This window comes from Stenella coeruleoalba (assembly GCF_951394435.1).
Source record: "Stenella coeruleoalba genome assembly, chromosome: 9".
Classification (NCBI taxonomy): domain Eukaryota; kingdom Metazoa; phylum Chordata; class Mammalia; order Artiodactyla; family Delphinidae; genus Stenella; species Stenella coeruleoalba.
This window is the reverse complement of record NC_137155.1, coordinates 73,154,516-73,180,804: the sequence shown is the minus strand read 5'-3', so window position 1 is coordinate 73,180,804 and position 26,289 is coordinate 73,154,516. Positions and strand designations below refer to the sequence as shown.

The 26,289-nt window shown below is 34.9% G+C and overlaps 1 protein-coding gene across 2 annotated transcripts in view; it reads left to right on the top strand.

The window, feature by feature from the left end:
- ASZ1 (ankyrin repeat, SAM and basic leucine zipper domain containing 1) overlaps positions 1–26,289 on the top strand; it is an 80,044-nt gene that overhangs the window by 44,416 nt on the left and 9,339 nt on the right. For both annotated transcript variants that reach the window (XM_079931110.1, XM_079931109.1), the window contains exons 5-10: positions 17,084–17,195; positions 17,742–17,876; positions 19,616–19,734; positions 21,158–21,233; positions 22,196–22,252; positions 24,385–24,494. In XM_079931110.1, the coding sequence (XP_079787236.1) occupies positions 17,084–17,195; positions 17,742–17,876; positions 19,616–19,734; positions 21,158–21,233; positions 22,196–22,252; positions 24,385–24,494 (609 nt within the window). The remainder of the gene's footprint in view (positions 1–17,083; positions 17,196–17,741; positions 17,877–19,615; positions 19,735–21,157; positions 21,234–22,195; positions 22,253–24,384; positions 24,495–26,289) is intronic.

The following is a 26,289-nucleotide window of genomic DNA, read 5'->3' as shown; positions in this document are numbered from 1 at the left end:
TTACAAAGGAAAAGGTAAGAGACATGGAGAACCTCGCCAGAAGTTATAACATTTGTCTAATAAGAGTTCCAGAAGGAGAAAACGGAAGATAGACTGTATTTGAAGCAATAATGTCCAAGAATGTTCCTAAACTGAACACACAAGTCCTTAGGATTGAAAGATCTACCAAGTGCAAAATAAAATTTATACATACAAAGTGATAAAGATATATAACATATATTTTACTTTAAAATTAAAATATAAAGACACATCACAATAACCTTCCAAATATCAAGAATAAAGGCAAAATTCCTAAAAGTTACCTATAGAAAAGACAATTTATCAAGACAATTCCTATCAAGAAATGATCATCTGACATTAGACTTCTTAATAACAACTATATATGGAAGAAGACAAATGGTCTGAGGAATAAACTTTGAACTGTACTTCTGTGTTTAGCCATTCTGTCATTCAAGAGTGAAGGCAAAATAAAGACATCTTCATATGTACAAGAACTTAAAGTTATCATCTTCAGCATAGGTACAACTGACATTTTGAATGAGACTGTACTGTGTATTGCAAGATATTTAGCAACCCTCGCCCTCACCCATTAAATGCCAAAAGCTCTGTGCAGTCGTTTTGATAAACTAAAATACCTCCCACATATTTGATAGAAAAGTGTTCCCAGTCAAGAACTGCTATTCAACTGACTTAAAAATAACATCTAAAAAGTTTGCTACAAAAAGAAAAACAAACCCAGAGGCAATGGGATGCAAGGTATAGTGTTGAACAAAGAAATTAGTAAGCATATTGGTAAATCTAAATAACTACTGGCTGTAAAAAAAAAAAAAAAGAGAGAGAGAGAGAGAGTATGTGATTATAAGACAATGTTATACTAAATTTCCATGATATCAAGTTTGGAATTTGGGTGGCTGAGGAGAGAATGAAGCAAAATAAAAGTAAACTTCTCTCTTCAGATGAGACCAAAGTTATTGATTAACTTTAGTTTTTGTTGAATGGTAAGGTGAAGGGTGTTAGGAAGGTGGTGAAAAGGATTTAAAAGTAAGCAGAGTAGTTCCCCCCTCCTTATCTGCTGTTTTGCTTTCTGTGGTTTCACTTACCCACAGTCAACTGCAGTCTGAAAATATTAAATGGAAAATTTCAGAAGTAAACAATTCATAAGTTTTAAATTGCATGCCATTCTGTGTAATGTTATTAAATCCCTTGCTGTCTCACCCAGGACATGAATCATCCCTTTGTCCTGCGTATCCACACTGTTTATGCTACCCGTTTTTTCTGTTAGTATAGGAAAAAAACATAGTATATATAGGGTTTGGTACTGTCTGTGGTTCAGGCACCCACTGGGGGTTTTAGAACATATCCCCTGTGGATAAGGAGGGACTGTTGTCCTAGAAGAAAAGAAGGACGTTACAAGCTTTTAGATAAAGGGGCGGGGTGGGGGGAGGTAGAGGGTGGATAGAACAAATAGAATTTGATCAGTCTAACAAGACTAAAAAGGAGACATAAAGGCATATATTTACCATGGAAGCATGATAAATAAAAACTGCAAAAATATAATGTCAGAAATAAGTCTAACCATATTAATAAAAAAGAAAACATTGGTAAAGCTCACTGATTAAAATATAGTAACTCACATATGGCTAAAACCAAAATCCAATAAAATCACAACTAAAATACAATAATAATGGTTGAAAATAAAATGATAAGAAAATGTTGTTCATTTAGAAAGTAGTTATACCTGGTAGATACCAAGACAAAACAAAACAAAACAAAAAACCCTCTGGGGTAATAAATTATTTAAGGGAACAAAGAGGAAGTGTTCATTTTGATAAAAGCAAAAATTTAACAAGATAGTTTTAATATAAATGGCTTTAAAATATATAAAATGAAAATTATAGAACTGAAAAAGAAATGGAAAATCTATAATTATATTTGAAGACTTTAGTATAAATGTATTAGACAAAAATTAAAGGTATAGGAGGTTCAAATAACACTTAAAAAGTGTATCTAACTGATATTTATTTAGAATTCTGATGCTAACATAATTTATATATATAAATTCTTTTCAACTATACATGGATTGTTTTTAAAATACGGTTATGTTCTAGGCCATAAAGGAAGCTTTAATAAATTCCTTTTTAAAAAGTGATGTCTTATAGAACACTTTCACTAACTACAATGTAATGAATTTAGAATTTAACAACCAAAAGCCTCCTCAATGCATAAAACTGGGTATTTAAATTATACATTTTAGTAACTTCTGGATTAAAGAGGAACTGAAAAGAAAAGTGGTAAAACTTAGAATTGAACAACAATTAAAGCCTTGGTATCAAAACCTGTGTGATTCAGACAAAGTAATATTCAAAGGGAACTTAAAGGGTTTTCAATTCATTTATTGGCAAGACATTGCATAAATAGCATGATATTATTTATATTTTAAAATGTCTTCTTTTTCTGCACACATATGTTTATATACATAAAATTTGTTCTTTTTGTTTGCTAAGATCTGGAACAATACCCAACTCTTATCAGTGATTATCAGTAGTATTCTAAGGGAGAAGTATTACTACATATGTGTGAATTAAGTAATTTTAAAAAATCAATACATCTTTTTAAAAAGAAGAGTTATGATATATAATTTGCCTTATGTCAAAAGTAAATCACCCTAAGTGTCCATCAGCAGATGAATGGATAAAGAAGATGTGGCACATATATACAATGGAATATTACTCAGCCATAAAAAGAAACAAAATTGATTTATTTGTAGTGAGGTGGAGTGACCTAGAGTCTGTCATACAGAGTGAAGTAAGTCAGAGAGAGGAAAACAAATACCGTATGCTAACACATATATATGGAATCTAAAAATAAAAAAAGTTATGAAGAACCTAGGTGCAAGACAGGAATAAAGATGCAGACCTACTAGAGAATGGACTTGAGGACACGGGGAGGGGGAGGGGGAAGGGTAAGCTGGGACAAAATGAGGGAGTGGCATGGACATATATACACTACCAAATGTAAAATAGATAGCTAGTGGGAAGCAGCCGCATAGCACAGGGAAATCAGCTCATTGCTTTGTGACCACCTAGAGGAGTGGGATAGGGAGGGTGGGAGGGAGACACAAGAGGGAGGGGATATGGGGATATATGTATACATATAGCTGATTCACTTTGTTTTACAGCAGAAACTAACACAACATTGTAAAGCAATTATACTTCAATAAAGATGTTAAAAAATAAATAAATCACAATAATTAAACTGTGTGGTATTGGTGGAAAGCTCTCAATTGCTGATTGCTAAAAGTAAAACAGAAAAGAAAATCTAGGATGAAATCCAAGAATACATGAAATTATTATATATGATTAATGTGGCATTTCAAACTAGCAGGGGAAAATGGATCATCATTTTAGTGCTGGGGATTTGGATTGCTATTTGAAGGAGTAAAAAATGCTGAGTTCCCCACAGCCAATATAACACTCAATGGTGAAAAGCTGAAAGCCTTCCCACTAAAATCTGGAAAAAGATAAGGATGCCCACTCTCACCTCTTCTATTCAACATAGTATTGGAAGTCCTAGTCACAACAGTCAGACAAGAAAAAGAAATAAAAGATATCCACATTGGAAGGGAAGAGGTAAAATTGTCATTATATGCAGATGATATGATACTCTATATAGAAAACCCTAAAGACCACACAGAAACTACTAGAACTGATAAACATATTCAGCAAGGTAGCAGGATGCAAGATTAACATACAGAAATCGCTTGCATTTCTTTATACCAACAATGAAATATCAGAAAGGGAATGTAAAAAAAAAAAATACCTTTTAAAATTGTACCCCCAGAATAAAACACTTAGGAATAAACCTGATCAAGAAGGTGAAAGACTTATATGCTGAGAACTATAAAACAGTAAAGGAAATTGAAGATGATTCAAAGAAATGGAAAAATAGCCCATACTCTTGGATTGGAAGACTTAATACTGTTAAAATGGCCATACTACCCAAAGCAATCTGCAGATTTAATGTGATCTCTATCAAATTACCTATGACATTTTTCACAGAACTAGAACAAATAATCCTAAAATTCATATGGAACCATAAAAGATCCAGAATTGCCAAAGCAATCCTGAGGAAAAAGAAGAAAGCAGGAGGCATAACGATCCCAGACTTCAGACAGTACTACAAAGCTACAGTAATCAAAACAGCGTGGTATTGGCACAAAAACAGACATATGGATCAGTAGAACAGAATAGAGAGCCCAGAAATAAACCCATACACCTATGGTCAATTAATCTCCGACAAAGAAGGCAAGAATACACAATGGGAAAAAGACAGTCTCTTCTGCAAGTTGTGTTGGGAAAGTTGGACACCTGCATGTAAATCAACGAAGTTAGGACACACCCTCACACCATACACAAAAATAAACTCAAAATGGCTTAAAGATTTAAACATACGGCATAACACCATAAAACTCCCAGAAGAGATCACAGGCATAACATTCTCTGACATAACTTGTACCAATGTTTTCTTAGGTCAGTTTCCCAAGGCAAGAGAAATAAAAACAAAAATAAACAAATGGGACCTAATCAAATTTACAAGCTTTTGCACAGCAAAGGAAACCATAAAACGAAAGGACAACATACAGAATGGGAGAAAATATTTGCAAATAATGCAACTGACAAGGGCTTAATTTCCAAAATAATACAAACAGCTCATACAACTCAACAACAACAAAAAACAAACAACCCAATTGAAAAATGGGCAGGAGACTTAAAGAGACATTTCTCCAAGTGGCACATGAAAAAATGCTCGACATTGCTAATTATTAGAGAAATTTGTCAAAACTACAATGAGGTACCACCTCACTCTGGTCAGAATGGTGATCATTAAAAAGTCTACAAATAACAAATGCTGTAGAGGATGTGGAGAAAAGGGAACCCTCCTACACTGTTGGTGGGAATGTAAGTTGGTGCAGCCACTGTGGAAAATCAGAAAGGAGGTTCCTCAGAAAACTGAAAATACAATTACCATAAAATCCAGCAATCCCACTCCTGGGCATATATCCAGACAAAACTCTAATCCAAAAATATACATGTACCCCTATGTTCATAGCAGCACTATTCATAACAGCCAAGACATGGAAACAACCTAAATGTCTATCAACAGATGAATGGATAAAGAAGATGTGGAACATATATACAATGGAATACCACTCAGCCATAAAAAAAGAATGAAATAATGCCATTTGCAGCAACATGGGCGGTCCTAGAGATTATCATACTAAGTGAAGTAAGTCAGAAAGAGAAAGACAAATACCGTATGATATCACTTATATGTGGAATCTAAAATATGACACACATGAACCTATCTGTGAAACAGAAACAGAATCATGAACAGAGAGAATGGATTGGTGGTTGCCAAGGGGGAGGGGGTGGGAGAGGGATAAAAAAAATGCTGAGTTCCAACCTCACACAAAAGTTACTTCATATGCCTCAAAATATTTAAATATTAAAAAAAAGTCACACAGATGCTTAATAAAAAATTACTAGATGAAAATATGGATGAATATATGTTGGATTGTCAATGGCCCTTATAAACATGACACAGCATATCTGGGAACTTGGCTACCAGAACATCATTCTCATCCTCTGTGTTCTCAACTCCAAGCTATGCCTTTCCCAGACCTTGGGCTGCTGAGACCTTAAGGGAGCTGGGTGTTGATAAGGATTCAGGCTTTTGTTCCTATGCCTGCAAAACAGACAAACTCTTTTCCCCAAGGGTAGGAAATTATCAGGCATAAGCCTAGGTGGAGAGCAGCTGATCCCGCAGAAGTTTGACATTAGGAGATCTGTGGACCTGAGGTAAAGCTGATCCGGCATGAATGCCGTAGGTTTCCAGACTCTTAAAGACTTGGAGCTAAACAAATGGGCTGAGTTGTCTCTGTTCATGAGGTGGGGCAAGTTCAGGAAGATAGGAAAGCTGAGAGAATTCTCAAGGTACTGCTGGAGGGAGCTAACAGCCTGCCCTTAAACTATAGACCCATTGCATAAGCAACTTCTTTGATTTTCAAAATCTGTAAGGATTTCTGCCATTAAGAATATTACAGGTACGGGACCTGAGCCCTAAAGAGGCAATAGGAAATAAAAAACTTCCCAGCAGGTAGGGAAAAGACTGACAACTAAAATATTTGCCTAGTACAATAAAATTGCTGACAGAGAAAGGCAAAAACCTGAATTAAAAATTAAGAGCACATGAGATCTAAATGCAGCATGAAGAAAGATCTCTTGGAACTTAAAAAAATGTGGTGTTTGAATCCAAAATTCTGGGAAGAAAAAGGAACATGGAAGATTCGTAATAATAAACACATTCTAGAAAAAAGAAATGGTTCCTAAGCTGAAAAAAACTATCAAGACTGAATTCAAAAAAAAAAAAAAAGACTGCATTTTGGAAAAGTTCCTGAACTTTAGTTTGGACTGATGGGGGGTGGTGGGGGCGGGGAAAGACACTCCTAGGCGTAAATTCTGGTTAAAATGTGTAAACTCTAAAAACAAAGAGGAAATTTTTACAAGTTTCCAGGCAGAAAGAATTAAGTGTTTAACAAAGGAAAGTAAAAAGATTAGAGTGACATCAGATTTCCCATGTGCACAGCTGAAACTAGAAAAAAAATGAAATTATATTTTCATTTAGACAAAGGCCTGCAACCTAAAGATCTTATTCTCAACCAAGCTAAGCCTGTCAGGGTAAAAGAAAGATGGTCAAGGATATGCAGGAACTCAGAAAATACATTACCCAAGCACCCCAGCTGAGGAAAGACTAACCAAACCAAAAAGAACCAGAGACCTCATGAAGGAGGAGGGTGAAGAGAAAGCAGTGAAGAGGGATGAACTTAGATAAACGTGTATTTAATGGATTATATTAGACTGGGAATGTGAAATATGAATGCTAAATAAGGATTCTGGAAACAGACAAGACAAAATGCAAGTAAAATTCTAATAAATATTAAATTATGCCAACAAAATCTAAGAGCTATAGTTTGCAGAGAGTTGGGGGACACCTAAGAGAAGAAAGGGAGCTAAGAGTATTCAAAAGGTCTTATCCTATTTGAGTGTAAACAGGGAGAATGTGGCATGGTGGAGGCAGAAACCGTAAGTCTCATTAGGAGAAATAGGTCTTACCTTGCTTACCTATAGGAGAGTCATATGTGTTTTGCTAAGAGCAGAGAAACAGGGTAATGTTTAATGGCATCTTTTTTTAAAAAAAAGGCAAATCAGAATCATCAGATTTTCAAGGGGAAAAATGTAGTGAATGGCAGTTTTGTTGGACCAACAAAAACAAAAGAGAAGAAATACTGTCAATTATATCAGTCATTATGCTAAATGAGAATGGACTGAATTTTTCAACTGAGATACTGACTTAAAAAACAAAAGACAGCTAAACGCTATTACAAGAAAATTTGAAGAAAAAGAGGTATGAAAAATCCCTTTACAGGGACTTCCCTGGTGGCACAGTGGTTAAGAATCCGCCTGCCAATGCAGGGAACACAGGTTTGAGCCCTGGTCCGGGAAGATCCCACATGCCGCGGAACAGCTAAGCCTGTGCACCACAACTACTGAGCCTGCACTCTAGAGCCCATGAGCCACAACTGCTGAAGCCCGTGCGCCCTAGAGCCCGTGCTCCGCAACAAGAGAGGCCACCACAATGAGAAGCCTGCGCACTGAAAGGAAGAGTAGCCCCCGCTCGCCGCAACTAGAGAAAGCCTGCACATAGCAACGAAGACCCAATGCAGCCAAAAATAAATAAAAATTTTTTTAAAAATCCCTTTACAGGTAAAGGTAAACCCATAGAAATTAGGATTATCAATATCAGATATTACTACTATTAAATGCAATACACAGAATAAAGAACTTTATACTATGAAAAAAGGCAAAATCAATGAAAATATAACAAGCACAAACCTGTACACTCTAAACTACATGGCTACTAAATCCATAAATCGAAACCCATTAAAATTCTGGGAGAAGTAGATCAAAATACAATTATAGCAGGAAATTTCAACATGTATCCCTCATTAGGCAAATCTAAGGATATAGAGTAAGGATATAGATGCATTGACTAACACAATCAGTAGACATGTGATGATGTAATAGATAAGGAGAAAACCCTGCCTGTGTTAAATATACGCATGACACAAAACACAGAAGTAGAGCATTATACTAGTCACCGCATGGGTTGTGGGGGGTGGATATAGAGGCAGGTCAGGATCATTATCCTCAAAGAACTGATAATCTGGTTGAGAAACTAGATGAATTGAACAAATACATTTTGGCCTGAAAGGTGAACTGACAAAAATAAGTACAGAGTGCTATGAGAACATAGAGAAGAGGGGAATTGCTATCTAAGATGAGATGGGGCATCAAAAAATTGGGGGACATGTTGGCTTCTAAGATAAAACCCCAGAGGTAGATTATGAATACATGTGTTGAAGAGAAAAGTGAAAAGACATTTCAACCAGAAAGTACTCTGAAAATAGGACATTCAGAGGAGAGAGGCAAATTCATACCTGCAGATATGACTGAAATCTCTTAATAGGATGGAGTAGGATTGCAGGTGCTAAAATGGTAGAGAGGTAGACAGAGGACTTATCATGAAGATTCTCATAGGTGTAACCTTGAAAACTTTAAACAGTGAATTGATTCGATGAGATTTACAGAGGTGGAGGAAAGACTGGAGACAAGGAGGCTAGTTATGCTGTTGCATGCAGTGATCCATGTAAGAAATGATGAGGGCTTGAACACAAGGAAGAAGGAGGAGAGTGTAAAGTACAGATGCAAATGATAGGAAGGAGGTAACACTGGCAGGAGTGCTGGCTTAGACATGAAGGCACAAGGAGTCATGGATAAATTCCAGGTTTCTGGGTTGGGCCATGCTTGGACTCTGATGCTGTTCACAGAGATAGGTAATAACAGAGAGTATTGTGTGTTAGCGGGAAGATGGTGACTTAAGATTTGGGTATGTGTTGATCTTGAGTTTTGTTGGGGTACCCAGGTAGAAGTGACAGTTATGATCCAGAGCTCAGGAGCAAGGCCTGGGCTAGAGATAGAGACTCAGCAGCCATCAGTGTTTTAACAATAGTCATGAGAGTGGGTGAGATCATACAGTTATGGTGTTTATGTAGTGAAAAGGGAAGAGTATTGAGGACAGAAGCCTCTGAAATACATACCTTTAAGTGCTAGAAAAATAAAAGGAGTCCAAGTAACTCCTGACCTTTGCCAAAGCAGTTGTGTGTTAGAAGGAGCAGGCAGAACAAAATTGCAGTGATTTAAAGAGAGAATGGGAAGTAAATAATTCTTTATATTAAATCTCAGGAAATAAATAAGATGGAAATTAATATTGAAAGTAAAGTTATCAGTAGCACAGAGTTACCACATCACCTGAGTAAACCAGTTATTTTAAAGTTTCATAACTTCCCTGAAAAGTTTATAAACTTGTTTATAAGAGTCTATAAGATTGTCCATTGGTGTAAGTAAGGGGTTAAAGTGCCCCAGTATTATTGTGTTACTGTTGATTTCCTCTTTTATAGCTGTTAGCAGTTGCCTTATGAGTTTATAAGATGATGAGTAATACACCGTCTAGGTAATCTAGACACTTTTATAGGAGTTTGCTGTTGCATTCAGTAAATTCAACTTTTCTTAGAAGTTAGAAACCAATGCAGTGTTTTTTATAACACATTTTCCAGTAGTGATCTGAAGCTTCTTAGTCAGCAAACTATACTAGTCTAGTAGTTTTATTATCTAGGATGAAATAAGCATCTCTAAGAAGCCATTTTATGTCCATGTGAATTTACAGACTGAAAATTATATCCCTGCTGGTTTCTGAGATTCTAAGAGAAATCGATACTTAGAAGAACCTCAATTTTCAGTACAATTTCAAAACAGATTTCAGTACAGATTTAGGAAATTTCACTTACGATTATCAGTAATAAGTTTCCAGCAAATGGGACACTCACACTTTCATGTTACCTTTTCTGATTAAGATGAAGGAGTGCACAATATGAAGGTCTAGGGAAAGGTGGAGGGAATAGCACTTGCACAGTCTCGGCAAGGGGAAGAACTTGGCATTTCCAAAAAGAATAAACTGTAAGTGGCCAGAGTAGAAGCATGGAGAGCAGTTATGAGGCTGTTACAAAACTATAAATCAGAGAAATATAATGATGGTTTGAACTGCTTACTGTGGCTAACAAAGTTGTGAGAAGTGGTTAGATTCAAAATATGACGGACTTCCCTGGAGGTCCAGCAGTTGGGACCTCACCTTCTAATGCAGGGGGTGTGGGTTCGATCCCTGCTCAGAGAGCTAGGATCCCACATGCTCGTGGCCAAAAATCCAAGGCATGAAACAGAAGCAATATTATAAAAAATTCAATAAAGACTTTAAAAATGGTCCAGATCAAAAAAAAATTTTTTTTTAAATATGATGAAAATAGAGCCAATAGGGCCTTCTGATGACTTCTATATGGAGAGGTGGAGAAAAGTCATGAATGGTGCTTAGTCTTAGGCCTGAGTTATTTGGTTAATGGAAGCTTTTTGAAATAGGGAAGCTTGGAAGGAGCAGATTTGAGCTGTTGTGGGGGAGGTGGGGTGGAGGAGAAGCATCAAGACGTCTGATTTAGACTTAGGGAAGAATTTGCATGATCAGTTGACTCAGACAGCTTTGTCCTATTGTATGTATTTTCCCTATTTGCTTAAGCTATCCAGAACTTCACTCTTCACTTCATAAAGATTGTCTAATGAAGCAACTGTGTAGGAGGTATTCAAGGTAGAAGAGGCAGCACTTGACAACTACCTTAACATATAATTTCTAATAAAAGATTGAAATTCTAATAAAAGATTGAAATTGTAATTTCTAATAAAAGATTGAAATAGAAGGAACAGATAAATGTGTAAAGCTTTTTGTGCTAAAGACATTGGTGTGAAGTGACCAGATGATATACCTCATGTTAACAAACCTTACAGAGAAGTATTCTGTTTCTGTGTTGTGTATGTAATGTGAGTAGCCAAGACAAGCTACCTTAATGAGGTCAAAACAGAGAATTCTGAAATTATTTAATTTGTTATTTTTCAAAGGTCTTTGTATATAAATCAGATATTTGAGGTGACTCAGGAAGATTGAGCCCAGAATCCCAGATCTCCTTTAAAACAGACCATGATACTAAGTTCAGCCCAAGTGGAACTAATAGAATCTTTCTGGTGTCCTTTGTAATTAGGTCCAGAAGCAGACTTCTAGGAGTAGAGGGGTTGAATCTCTAATTTTGGGAAATGATACCCTAGAGGAAACTACTGTGGTCTCTCAGAACATAGTCTCTGGCTAAACTATTGGACTGGATGTCTTTCTTGATTACAGTAAGCCTCCAAGTCAGGGTAAAATTCTTTCAGTCCTAAAGTAGAATCATAGTAGAACACATTAAGAAATAAGAGTTTTAAACTTATATTTTTACTAAATAAAGGGTAAATTTTAAAAATGTAACAATTATTTAGTATGAGCAATTTTGAGAGGTAGGGGGCTTGTTTGTGTCATTCATCACTATTTTCCCAGCACAAGCACAGTGAGGTACTCTGATGTTTTTCTATGTAGATAGGTAAATTAATGAAACCTCATATTAGAAAGCATAACTTCTTTCATGATTTTTCAAAAACACATTTCTACAGTCCACTATACCCACCACCAGTCCCTCCCATCAGAAAACTTGCACAAGCCTCTTACATAGCCTCATCCAACAGAGGGCAGACAGCAGAAGCAAGAAGAACTACAGTCCTGCAGCCTGTGGAACAAAAACCACATTCACAGAAAGATAGACAAGATGAAAAGGCAGAGGGCTGTGTACCAGATGAAGGAACAAGATAAAACCCCAGGAAAAAAAAACAAATAAAGTGGAGATAGGCAACCTTCCAGAAAAAGAATTCAGAATAATGATAGTGAAGATGATCCAGGACCTCGGAAAAAGAATGGAGGCAAAGATGGAGAAGATGCAAGAAATGTTTAACAAACACCTAGAAGAATTAAAGAACAAACAAACAGAGATGAACAATAAAATAACTGAAATGAAAACTACACTAGAAGGAATCAATAGCAGAATACTGAGGCAGAAGAACGGATAAGTGACCTGGAAGACAGAATGGTGGAATTCACTGCTGCGGAACAGAATAAAGAAAAAAGAATGAAAAGAAATGAAGACAGCCTAAGAGACCTCTGGGACAACATTAAACACAACAACATTCGCATTATAGGGGTCCCAGAGGAAGAACAGAGAGAGAAGGGACCAGAGAAAATATTTGAAGAGATAATAGTCGAAAAATTCCCTAACATGGGAAAGGAAATAGCCACCCAAGTCCAGGAAATGCAGAGAGTCCCATACAGGATAAACCCAAGGAGGAACACGCCGAGACACATAGTAATCAAATTGGCAAAAATTAAAGACAAACAAAAATATTGAAAGCAGCAAGGGAAAAATGACAAATAACATAGAAGGGAACTCCCATAAGGTTAACAGCTGATTTCTCAGCAGAAATTCTACAAGCTAGAAGGGGGAGGCATGATATACTTAAAGTGATGAAACGGAAGAACCTACAACCAAGATTACTCTACCCAGCAAGGATCTAATTCAGATTCGATGGAGAAATCAAAAGCTTTACAGACAAGCAAAAGCTAAGAAAATTCACCACCACCAAACCAGCTCTACAAGAAATGCTAAAGGAACTTCTCTAAGTGGGAAACACAAGAGAAGAAAAGGACCTACAAAAACAAACCCAAAACAATTAAGAAAATGGTCATAGGAACATACATATCGATAATTGCCTTAAAAGTGAATGGATTAAATGCTCCAACTGAAAGACACAGGCTTGCTGAATGGATACAAAAACAAGACCCATATATATGCTGTCTACAAGAGACCCACTTCAGACCTAGGGACACATACAGACTTAAAGTGAGGGGATGGAAAAAGATATTCCATGCAAATGGAATCAAAATAAAGATGGAGTAGAAATACTCATATCAGATAAAATAGACTTTAAAATAAAGAATGTTACAAGAGACAAGGAAGGACACTACATAATGATCAAGGGGTCAATCCAAGAAGAAGATATAATAATTATAAATATATATGAACCCAACATAGTAGCACTTCAATACATAAGGCAACTGCTAACAGCTATAAAAGAGGAAATCAACAGTAACACAGTAATACTGGGGCACTTTAACCCCTTACTTACACCAATGGACAGATCATCCAAAATGAAAATAAATAAGGAAACAGAAACTTTAAATGACACAATAGACCAGATAGATGTAATTGATATTTATAGGACATTCCATCCAAAAACAGCAGATTACACTTTCTTCTCAAGTGCACATGGAACATTCTCCAGGATAGATAACATCTTGGGTCACAAATCAATCCTCAGTAAATTTAAGAAAATTGAAATCGTATCAAGCATCTTTTCCGACCACAACGCTATGAGATTAGAAATGAATTACAGGGAGAAAAACGTACAACACAAAAACAGATGGAGGCTAAACAGTACATTACCAAATAACCAGAAATCACTGAGGAAATCAAAAAATACATAGAGACAAATGACAATGAAAACACGATGATCCAAAACCTATGGGATGCAGCAAAAGCAGTTCTAAGAGGGAAGTTTATAGCTATACAAGCCTACCTCAAGAAACAAGAAAAATCTCAAATAAACAATCTAACCTTACACCTAAAGGAACTAGAGAAAGAAGAACAAACAAAACCCAAGATTAGCAGAAGGAAGGAAATCATAAAAATCAGAGCAGAAATAAATGAAATAGAAACAAAGAAAACAATAGCAAAGATCAGTAAAACTAAAAGCTGGTTCTTGGAGAAGATAAACAAAATTGATCAACCATTAGCCAGAATCATCAAGAAAAAGAGGGAGAGGACTCAAATCAATAAAATTAGAAATGAAAAAGGAGAAGTTACAACAGACACTGCAGAAATACAAAGCATCCTAAGAGACTACTACAAGCAACTCTATGCCAATAAAATGGACAACCTGGAAGAAATGGACAAATTCTTAGAAATGTTTAGCCTTCCAAGACTGAACCAGGAAGAAACAGAAAATATGAACAGACCAATCACAAGTAATGAAACTGAAACTGTGATTAAAAATCTTCCAACAAACAAAAGTACAGGACCAGAAGCCTTCACAGGTGAATTCTACCAGACCTTTAGAGAAGAGCTAACACCCATGCTTCTCAAACTCTTACAAAAAACTGTGGAGGAAGGAAAACTCCCAAACTCATTCTATGAGGCCACCATCACCCCGATACCAAAACCAGACAAAGATACTACAAAAAAAGGAAATTACAGACCAATATCACTGATGAATATAGACAAAAATCCTCAACAAAATACTAGCAAACAGAATCCAACTACACATCAAAAGGATCATACACCATGATCAAGTGGGATTTTTCCCAGGGATGCAAGGATTCTTCAGTATAGCAAACCAATCAATGTGAAACACCATGTTAACAAACTGAAGAATAAAAACTATGTGATCATCTCAATAGATGCAGAAAAAGCTTCTGACAAAATTCAACACCCATTTATGATAAAAACTCGCCAGAAAGTGGGCATAGAGGGAACCTACCTCAACATAATAAAGGCCATATATGACAAACCCACAGCAAACATCATTCTCAATGGTGAATAACTGAAAGCATTTCCTCTAAAATCAGGAACGAGACAAGGATGGCCACTCTCAACACTATTATTCAACATAGTTTTGGAAGTCCTAGCCACGGCAGTCAGAGAAGAAAAAGAAATAAAAGGAATCCAAATTGGAAAAGAAGAAGTAAAACTGTCATTGTTTGCAGATAACATGATACTATACATAGAGAATCCTAAAGATGCCACTAGAAAACTACTGGAGCTAAAGAATGCATTTGGTAAAGTTGCAGGATACAAAATTAATGCACAGAAATCTCTTGCATTCCTATACACTAATGATGAAAAACCTGAAAGAGAAATTAAGGAAACACTCCCATTTACCATTGCAACAAAAAGAATAAAATACCTAGGAATAAACCTGTCTATGGAGACAAAAGACCTGTATGCAGAAAACTATAAGACACTGATGAAATAAATTAAATATGATACCAACAGATGGAGACATATACCATGTTCTTGGATTGGAAGAACCAATATTGTGAAAATGACTATACTACCCAAAGCAATCTACAGATTCAATGCAATCCCTATCAAATTACCAATGTTGTTTTTTACGGAACTAGAAGAAAAAATCTTAAATTTTTTATGGAGACACAAAAGACCCCAAATAGCCAAAGCAGTCTTGAGTGTAAAGAACGGAGCTGGAGGAATCAGACTCCCTAACCTCAGAATATACTACAAAGCTACAGTAATCAAGACAGTATGGTACTGGCACAAAACCAAAACATAGATCAATGGAACAAGATAGAAAGCCCAGAGATAAACCCATGCACCTATAGTCAACTAATCTATGACAAAGGAGGCAAGGATATACAATAGAGAAAAGACAGCTCTTCAATAAGTGGTGCTGGGAAAACTGGACAGCTACATGTAAATGAATGAAATTAGAACTTTCCCTAACACCATACACAAAAATAAACTCAAAATGGATTAGAGACCTAAATGTAAGACCGCACACTATTAAACTCTTAGAGGAAAACATAGGAACAACACTCCTTGACATAAATCACAGCAAGATCTTTTTTGATCCACCTCCTAGAGTAATGGAAATAAAAACAAAAATAAACAAGTGGGATCTAATGAAACTTCAAAGCTTTTTCACAGCAAAGGAAACCATAAACAAGATGAAAAGACAACCCTCAGAATGGGAGAAAATATTTGCAAACGTATCAACGGACAAAGGATTAAGCTCCAAAATATATAAACAGCTCATGCAGCTCAATATTAAAAAAACAAACCACCCAATCCAAAAATGGGCAGAAGACCTAAATAGACATTTCTCCAAAGAAGACATACAGATGGCCAAGAAGCACATGAAAAGCTGCTCAACATCACTAATTATTAGAGAAATGCAAATGAAAACTACAATGAGGTATCACCTCCCACCAGTAAGAATGGGCATCATCAGAAAATCTACAAACAGCAAACGCTGGAGAGGGTGTAGAGAAAAGGGAACCCTCTTGCACTGTTGGTGGGAATGTAAATTGATTCAGCCACTATGGAGAACAGTATGGAGGTTCCTTAAAAAACTAAAAATTGAACTACCATATGATCCAGCAATCCCACTACTGGGCATATACCCAGAGAAAAAAACATAATTTCAAAAGACACATGCACCCCAATGTTCATTGCAGCACTGTTTACAATAGCCAGGTCATGGAAGCAGCCTAAATGCCCATCAACAGACGAATGGATAAAGAAGAAGTGGTACATATATACAATGGAATATTACTGAGCCATAAAAAGGAATGAAATTGGGTCATTTGTTGAGACGCAGATGGATCTAGTGACTGTCATACAGAGTGAAGTAAGTCAGAAAGAGAAAAACAAATATCATATATTAACGCATATATGTGGAACCTAGAAAAATGGTACAGATGAACCAGTTTGCAGAGCAGAAATTGAGACACAGATGTAGAGAACAAACGTATGGACACTAAGGGGGGAAAGAGGCGGGGGGGGTTGGTGGTGGTGGTGGAATGAATTGGGCGATTGGGATTGACATGTATACACTGATGTGTATAAAATAGATGACTAATAAGAAGAATCTGCTGTATAAAAAAATAAAATAAAATTCAAGAATTTAAAAAAAAACCACATTTCTTCACTAGAGGGTGCTGTGTAAGCATTCAATACTTTTAAGAGTGTAATCTCCCTTATATTTATTTATTTGCTGGAAAATTGGATTTTCGGATCCCCTGATTTCTGAAAAGCTTTCATGTTTCTTTACTTTCAAAACAACACTGATGGTATTATGTATGGTAAATTTCATGGCTTTGAAGAACTGTTAAGGGCAGCATTGACACAGTTTCTTTTTTTCCTCCTCTGTAGGAGACTTATGACTCCCATCATGTATGCTGCACGGAATGGTCACCCTCAGGTTGTTGCTCTCCTTGTTGCTCATGGAGCAGAAGTTAATACCCGGGATGAGAATGGCTATACTGTGAGAACCGATTGTACAGTGTTCCTTTTTATCTCTAGGATGTTAATATCTTATTATCAGTAGACCACAAGGGAGGTTTTTTAAGAAGTAAAAATTATAGAAGGGCTGGGATGTAATTGCTGTGCAGTGAAGAAAAGCAACAGCTTAAATGGGAAAAAAGAAATTATCTGTTTCTCTTGGTCCTCACCCTTGACACAAGAAACTGTAACACACTACAATGCCTGGATTCTGGAATACAAATGGAATTCTTTTTTATAGAAAACAGTTCTGTGATTGGCAGATAAATCGTTTTATTCTATAACATCACTTGTCTGTGTAAAACATTATTTGGTCTTACAAAATCAGTGAACACTGGCAGTCTGCTTTGCAATTACAACTTTGGAAATAGGTTTACATTTTATTGTGAAATGATGAGATTGCATCATTCCATTAATTAACCATGTTCACTTTTTTATTGTGCCATAAATACTGTTGAAAAGTTTCCCCCTCTGTGTCATATACACTCCCTCTCTTTAAACAGTCTTCTTTTTTTCCCCCTACTTACAGGCTTTAACATGGGCAGCACATCAGGGTCATAAAAATGTAGTTTTGAAGTTGCTTGAACTTGGAGCTAATAAAATGATACAAACCAAAGATGGAAAGACACCAAGTGAGATTGCAAAAAGAAATAAACATCTAGAGGTATCCTGTTATTAAACTAATTTTTCTTAGCCTATATTATTGTTTGTAAAACTTTTGTTTTGTTAGAACTTACTACTAAAATAATAGTATATCTGGCTATTATTAAATGTTTCAATGTGTAATTTTCTTCCAGCCAGGTAATGAAAACTTTATATTACTAGAGTATTTATCTTTCACTAAATAAGAGGAATTTATAATGTGGTAATTTAAAAACTATATAAAGGGATAATAAAGTCTTATCTAGCCCTAGAAATAAAATTGTAATAGACTTTAAATGTTTATTTAAACATTTCCAACTGGTTCAGATTTTCAAAAATTAGTGTATTGACAGTTAGTAAAATTTCAAAATTTGCACATGTAATTAAACTATTGTTTTAAAATTTTAATTAATACATATTAAACAATTTAAAAATTAAATCCTTTAAGCTACATTTACCTCTGTACATTTGACAAGGTATGTAATAAATTGATATGCTTGGGTATATGATTTACAATCATTCAGATCTTAAAGTCAGTAATAAATATTTGCCATACATTAAATTATTGATGTAAACTTTTGGTCTGAATATTAAAGCCTTCAGCCAAAGGTGTGTAATTTCTAAGCAAGGATCAAATATAGTACAACTGTAAATCTAAGTTATATAGTTCAAGATCTTCTAAAACTGAGTTTCTGAATTTGAAAACTTGTAACATTCCAAAGTTTCCATCATATAATACTCAGACCATGCCAGTTTTGTTGCATGTAAAATAACTTCCTCTATTTTTTTATTATTATTTTTTTTTGCGGTACACGGGCCTCTCACTGTGTAGCCTCTCCCGTTGCAGAGCACAGGCTCCGGACACGCAGGCTCAGCGGCCATGGCTCATGGGCCCAGCCGCTCCGCGGCATGTGGGATCCTCCCGGACCGGGGCACAAACCCGTGTCCCCTGCATCGGCAGGCGGACTCTCAACCACTGCGCCACCAGGGAAGCCCCACTTCCTCTATTTTTAAGCAGCCTATAAACATGCCTATCATTTTATAACTCAGATCTACATTTCCAAAATTATTCTAGTGTAAATGCTAATCACTGAAGCCCTGTGAAACTTTAAAAAGAAATTAACAGTTTTTCTACTAAGCTTTGGAAATTTGAAAACTTTTAATTAATATACTGCATCATTAAATTTAGGGTAGATGACAGTGAATTTGACATACTAAGAAATTTATGAACATCAAAGATTATTTTGAGTCATAAAGTGTTTCTTGAAGTGAGATTTGGTTTTGTATCTTGGCTGATTATATGACTTAAACTTGGCTTGCTAAAAAGTTAGAACTAAGAAGTTTGAAAACTAAGAAATTTCACATCTCTTTAAGGTGTACAGTTGAGATTTGTTTACCTTAGTCATGCTTCTTACTCTCTCTCTATTTAAAAATGTATTTAGGGCTTCCCTGGTGCCGCAGTGGTTGAGAGTCCGCCTGCCGATGCAGGGGACACAGGTTCGTGCCCCGGTCTGGGAAGATCCCAAATACCGCGGAGCGGCTGGGCCCGTGAGCCATGGCCGCTGAGCCTGTGCTCCGCAACGGGAGAGGCCACAACAGTGAGAGGCCTGCATACCGCAAAAGAAAAAAAAAAATGTATTTAAAATATTTAGTCTTTCTGATTCACTTACCAAAATGGAAGTTTTACTTTTGTTTTATATCTTGTTGAAAATATTATATTAATTACTATCTTGCTTTAATTTTTACTGTAACTTTTTTCAGATCTTCAACTTTCTTTCCTTGACTTTAAATCCTTGGGGAGGAAAGCTTCAACAGCTAACTAAAGAAGAGACTATTTGTAAACTATTGAGAACAGATTCTGATAAAGATCACATATTTAGGTAACATAGCATGTTTCTGTTCAACACAATACCTATAAATGAGTAAAAATTGTGCATGTTTTTTATTACTTATAGTAAATGTGATGACTTATTTAAAATATATATTTTAAACTTTTACAAGCATTTAAAAATATTACTTAGAAATGTCTGAATTTAAGTGCTTTGTTCTCCAGAATTTTAGAAAAATTTGATATACATGTACTAACAGTAATGAGAATAATTTTTTACTTTAAATAAAATATCAACAATACAGTTTTTTTCTAAAAGGTTCTAAGATTATATTTTTGTTAGTGTTCAAACTAGATTGCATCTTGCTCTCTAATTCTTTATAGCAGATTTCTGATTTTATAAGCTAAAAATAAAAATACGTTTTTTCCCCTGAACACAGTTGTTCAGTACATGGCCACAGCATTATCCTCTACTTACCTACATTTAAAATAGTTAGTAAATTTTTACTTCCTACAATTAAAGAGATTTTCATGTACAGACCGCTCACAAGGAATACAGCTGACCCTTGAACAATTCCGGGGGTTAGGGGCGCTGACCCTGCCCTTGGAAAATCTGTATCCAAGGTTCCTCCATCTCTGCAGTTCCACATCTGTGGATTCAACTAACCACGATTGTGTAGTACTATAGTATTTACTATTGAAAAAACTCCATGTGTAAGTGGGTCTGCACAGTTCAAACTGTGTTGTTCAGGGGTCAATTGTATAAATATTGGCAAATATTTTCCTTCTTAGGAAAAATGAGCTTCATTTTACTATCACCATTTTCTCTGTTTACTTAAATCTTCACTCAGGAAACCTTTCTTATTCCTTTGTATAACATAGGTCTAGTGGGTAAATTTGCAAATATAGGCATACCTCAGAGATATTGGGGTTCAGTTCCAGACCACCACAATAAAGCAAATATCACAATAAAGTGAGTTACGCAAATTTAAAAGTTATGTTTACACCATACTGTAGTCTATTAAGTGTGCGATAGCATTCTGTCTACAAAAACAATGTACATATATTAATTAAAAAATACTTTATTGCTAAAAAATGGTAACCATCATCTGAGCCTTCAGCAAGTTATAATAGCAACATCAAGAATCACCATAACAAATATAATAATGAAAAAGTTTGAAATATTTCAAGAATTACCGAAGTGTGACACAGATACACAAAGTGAGCAGATACCGTTGGAGAAATGACACCAGTAGACTTAGTTGACATAGGGTTGTCACAAACCTTCAATTTGTAAAAAACAATGTCTGCAGATAAAGCAATAAAGCAAAGCACAGTAAAACGACATATGCCTGTATATTCTACATAGACTCATGCTTACTCATTCTTATTCTCTCTCTGCATCATAAATATATATTTATTATTTGTGCACTGATAGTCTGTTCTGAAATTGACATTGCTATAAATATGTATAGTTCATATACAGCATTTGGAGATCTGGAAATATTTTTACATGGTCTTGGACTTGAACATATGACAGATTTACTGAAGGTAAGATTTTGTTTAAGCTATGGTGAGTTATGTATGCATGTTTATTTGTTGGTTAACATAACATTAAATATTAATTCATAAGCATGCTTATGAAGGGGTGACAGATGTACTTTTCTCCATAACTTGTACTGTTGATACATCCCATTTTAAAATTACAAGCATTGTGAAAATTTATTATTATAGAAATTTACATAAATTAGAATCTGGCTTTTACCCACTGCCCAAAGCATCACAGAACTCCTTGTACATCTAAGCCCTTAGTCTGTTTTTGCAGTTGCTGATCTTTGTGTATAGAATATTAGAAGCATGATTTTAAACCAAACAAACCAGGTATCAGATTCTTGCTCTAATGATTATTAACTGAAATATGTTACTTAAATCTCCTTTTTTTTCATAAGGATGGTAATACCTAGTGTAGGATTGTCATAAATATTAAATTAGATCGTATGTGAAGCACTGTTGTAGGTATTTTAGGCATGCATTATGGGATTTGAGCAGATGACAGTTATCAGCCATTTAGCTGATACTGCAGCAGTAAAGCACTATTTAAGACAGGCTCTCCTTAAGAATATGCACATTCATTTAGGCAGTTTAGAATTGGGTTTCATTATACAATCGTGAAACTTCCTAATTGAGAAATATTCAGTAAAACCAAATTTTATTAATATTATACAATTATAAATTTTAAAAATTCATAAAACAATTTGTCAAATTTTATAGAGCTGTTTTCTTTTTATGTAAGCAAATATAAGTTGTAATACTTTTTTCTGAATCTGGGAAACTAGTTATGTTTATATTTTTTTTAGTAATTATACATATTATTATACTCATTACTATCTACCCAGTAGTTGAAAGTTTTTAGGCGGGTAGCATATAACTGACTAACTTATATGTACAGTTGCCTACTTCCCCTTCTACTTTTTCATTTATATAGAAAGGTGGCATTTTTTTCTTTTCTACAGGAAAGGGATATAACTTTAAGACATCTTTTGACCATGACGAAAGATGAGTTTACAAAGGTTAGTATCAATTTCAAAAACTCCAGACATTATCTTTCATATTTTTAATAGTTTGAATCCTTTTATTTTCTATTTAAAAAATCCTACAGCTATAGACTGTGAGTGATCTTTTGCTAGGTTCCTCATTAGATATGATTATGGATAACCATATCTAAAATCTTCCATTCCAATATTAAGTTGCCTTAGGAATATTTAAAGACTTACTTAAAAGCTTTTGCACAGCAAAGGAAACCGTAAACAAGATGAAAAGACAACCCTCAGAATGGGAGAAAATATTTGCAAATGAAGCAGCTGACCAAGGATTAATCTCCAAAATTTACAAGCAGCTCATGCAGCTCAATATGAAAAAAACAAACAAACCAATCCAAAAATGGGCAGAAGACCTAAATAGACATTTCTCCAAAGAAGATATACAGAGTGGCAACAAACACATGAAAGAATGCTCAGCATCACTAATCATTAGAGAAATGCAAATCAAAACTACAATGACATATCAGCTCACACCAGTCAGAGTGGCCATCATCAAAAAATCTATAAACAATAAATGCTGGAGAGGGTGTGGAGAAAAGGGAACCCTCTTGCACTGTTGGTGGGAATGTAAATTGATACAGCCACTATGGAGAACAGTATGGAGGTTCCTTAAAAAACTACAAATAGAACTACCATACGACCCAACAATCCCACTACTGGGCATATACCCTGAGAAAACCATAATTCAAAAAGAGTCATGTACCAAAATGTTCATTGCAGCTCTATCTACAATAGCCAGGAGATGGAAGCAACCTAAGTGTCCATCAACAGATGAATGGATAAAGAAGATGTGGCACATATATACAATGGAATATTACTCAGCCATAAAAAGAAATGAAATTGAGTTATTTGTGGTGAGGTGGATGGACCTAGAGTCTGTCATACAGAGTGAAGTAAGTCAGAAAGAGAAAAACAAATACCATATGCTAACACATATATATGGAATCTAAAAAGAAAAATGGTTATGAAGAACCTAGGGGCAGGATGGGAATAAAGACACAGACCTACTAGAGAATGGACTTGAGGACATGGGGAGGGGGAAGGGTAAGCTGGGACAAAGTGAGAGAGTGGCATGGACATACATACACTACCAGATGTAAAATAGATAGCTAGTGGGAAGCAGCCACATAGCACAAGGAGATCAGCTCAGTGCTTTGTGACCACCTAGAGGGTTGGGATAGGGAGGGTGGGAGGGAGGGAGACCCAAGAGGGAAGAGATATGGGGACATATGTATATGTACAACTGATTCACTTTGTTATAAAGCAGAAACTAACACACCATTGTAAAGCAATTATACTCCAATAAAGATGTTAAAAAAAAGAATAAAGACTTAGAGTTGTTTTTTTTCATTCAGATTAGTTATGACATCTCAACTAAAACTGGTGGTTTATTTCTAAACATGAAATAGATCTGTAAAACAGTATAAAACAGGTTACTTAGAAATAAGATGTGGTTTTTTGTACATGTGGGTATAAACGTGTTCTTCAAATACTGCCTTTTGCTAGTTTCTCAAAATGACCAAGACTTATTATTTTGCTAATGAGTAGTATTAAGTAACAATTTGAAAATAGCTGTGGGAAATATCAGAGATACTTTAATAGGTAGGATACATAAAAAGGAATGATCTTCCTGAATGAGCACATTGGAAACTTGAAATCTTTACCATCACTGAAAATCAAACCATACTACTACTTAGCTAAATCCAGGATAGAAAATTTAGTTAATTCTAAAGGTAGAACATAGACAAAAAGAAGACTTAATTCTCAGTTAATCAGTGATAACATTTTGAAGGAAAAATTGTTTTACTCTGGTTTTCTGGAAACATTATATATTAAAATCTAGTAATTTGTTTTTAGAATCCATCACAATTGTTATATAATGCAAAAAATTGACTATAGTCACTATATATCTAAATATTTTAGTGACGTAACCTAGTCAGTCCAGTTACAAGCAAACTTGTATATTTTTCAGTATGGTTTTATTCCAATATGTATCTATTTTTTTCAAGATGTTAATTAATCAAGTAGAAAACTTCTTCAGTAATTTTGTATATTGTTCAAGTATGACTACCTTATTGTACTTTAAAATCATTTCTACTTAGAATGGAATTACCAGTAGAGATCAGCAGAAAATTATGGCTGCTCTTAAAGAACTAGAGGTAGAAGAGATAAAATTTGGAGAATTACCTGAAGTGGCAAAGTTGGAAATCAGGTAAAATTAACCTACTGGTTTACATTAATACTGTTTAGAACCAACTTTTTTTTAATTGAATTTTGATAATGTCCAAGTTATTTTACTTAATACCATCATTTTGGCAGGGATATGGATAGTTCATTTTGCGATATATTGTGTTCTGAAGTAGAAATTACTTTATAAAGTCAGTTTTTACCAAGAAGCAAAACTAATGCATCTTCTTAACTTACATAGAAATATTTTTGTTGTATTTTTCCATTGCATTTTGTTAAATGAGTTAATTAAAAGATCCCATGCTTTTCATAGTGTAGCTCTTACTCTCTTTAAATCATATAAATGTCAGATTGAAGATTCAGAGGGTAATATTTTTGCTTAGGGCAATAAGAAAGCATTTCTCATGTACTCAGCTCTATTTTCAGCCTTATTCTTTATGAAATTATGTTATCAATATATAAAGTTCATTTCAATATTATAAACTTGTCAAACACTGATTAGTAGCAATATTAGTAATCTAAAATTTATTTTGAAAATAATGGTATTTGATTTTTTAAACATATTGTGGAACAGTAAATGATTTTTTTAACTTTTTATTTGAAATAATTTTAGATTCACAAGAAATTGCAGAGACGTACAGAAAGGTTCTATGTACCCTTCACCCAGTGTCACCCAGTATACCCAGTTATCTTGCATAACTATAGTACAATATCAAAACCAGAAACTGACATTTTTCTGGTTTGTATTTGTATTTCATTAGTTATACACGTGCTCATTTGTGTGTGTGTGTGTGTGCGTGTGTGTATAGCTCTATGCAATTTTGTCATGTGTGTAGCTTCTCATAACCACTGCCACAATCAATATACTTAACATACCATCACCACAATGCTACCACATACTACCCCTTCATAGCTCCCACCACCCCTCCCCTATCCCTAAAACTAGCAATCGATAATTTGTTATCCATCTTTAAAATGATGTTATTTCATGAATGTTACATAAATGCAATCATACAGTATGTATCCATTTTTGATTGGCTTTATTCAGTCAGCCCAATTTCCTTGAAGTTCATCCAAGTCTATAAAATATAATACTTACAAGTGCAGTAGTATAGTGTAGCCTGCCTAACACTAACATTGCAACTATGAGAAACATTAATTAAACATAGGAATAATAAGTTTCCACACCATTTTAAAATTTAGATAAGTCTTCTAGGGGATAATTTAGATGATCCAGATTTCTTTAAAAATGTTATTGCAAAATTATTTCCCTTTCTCTAACTGTATCTCCTTTTAACAAGATGATCTATATTCAAAATAATGCCTCATCATTGTTTCAAAATAACATTGCATCTCTTAAATATCTAAGTACATTGTAAAGGATTTCAGTTGTGAGGACTTAAATCAGCAAACTTTGAATCTCTTTGTTCATTTTCTTTACTTTCTAATTTATTGCTTCTATGAAGGAATATTCTGAGTTCTACATGACTGAATTGCAAATTAAATTTTTTAATATAACTTATTTGTATGATGTCAGAGTTACCTCTATGAATTTTCATTGTTGAGATTTAATAGACTTAAAGAATGTACAGAATCCTGAATGGTTCACTTATTAAAACTGCTGAATTTTTTAAAAAATAAAACTGGCGGACATATATTTCAGGAATTTGACCTTGTTATTAAATCACAGACTTTGTTTACATGCTGTTATGGAAAAGGTTTTACTTCCCATTTGTTCAAAGTCATTCTTTAAGGAAGAAATTAGTCATTAAGTCATAAGAAAACTAACAGCAGGAAAAGTTGAACTGATTGATTATAAT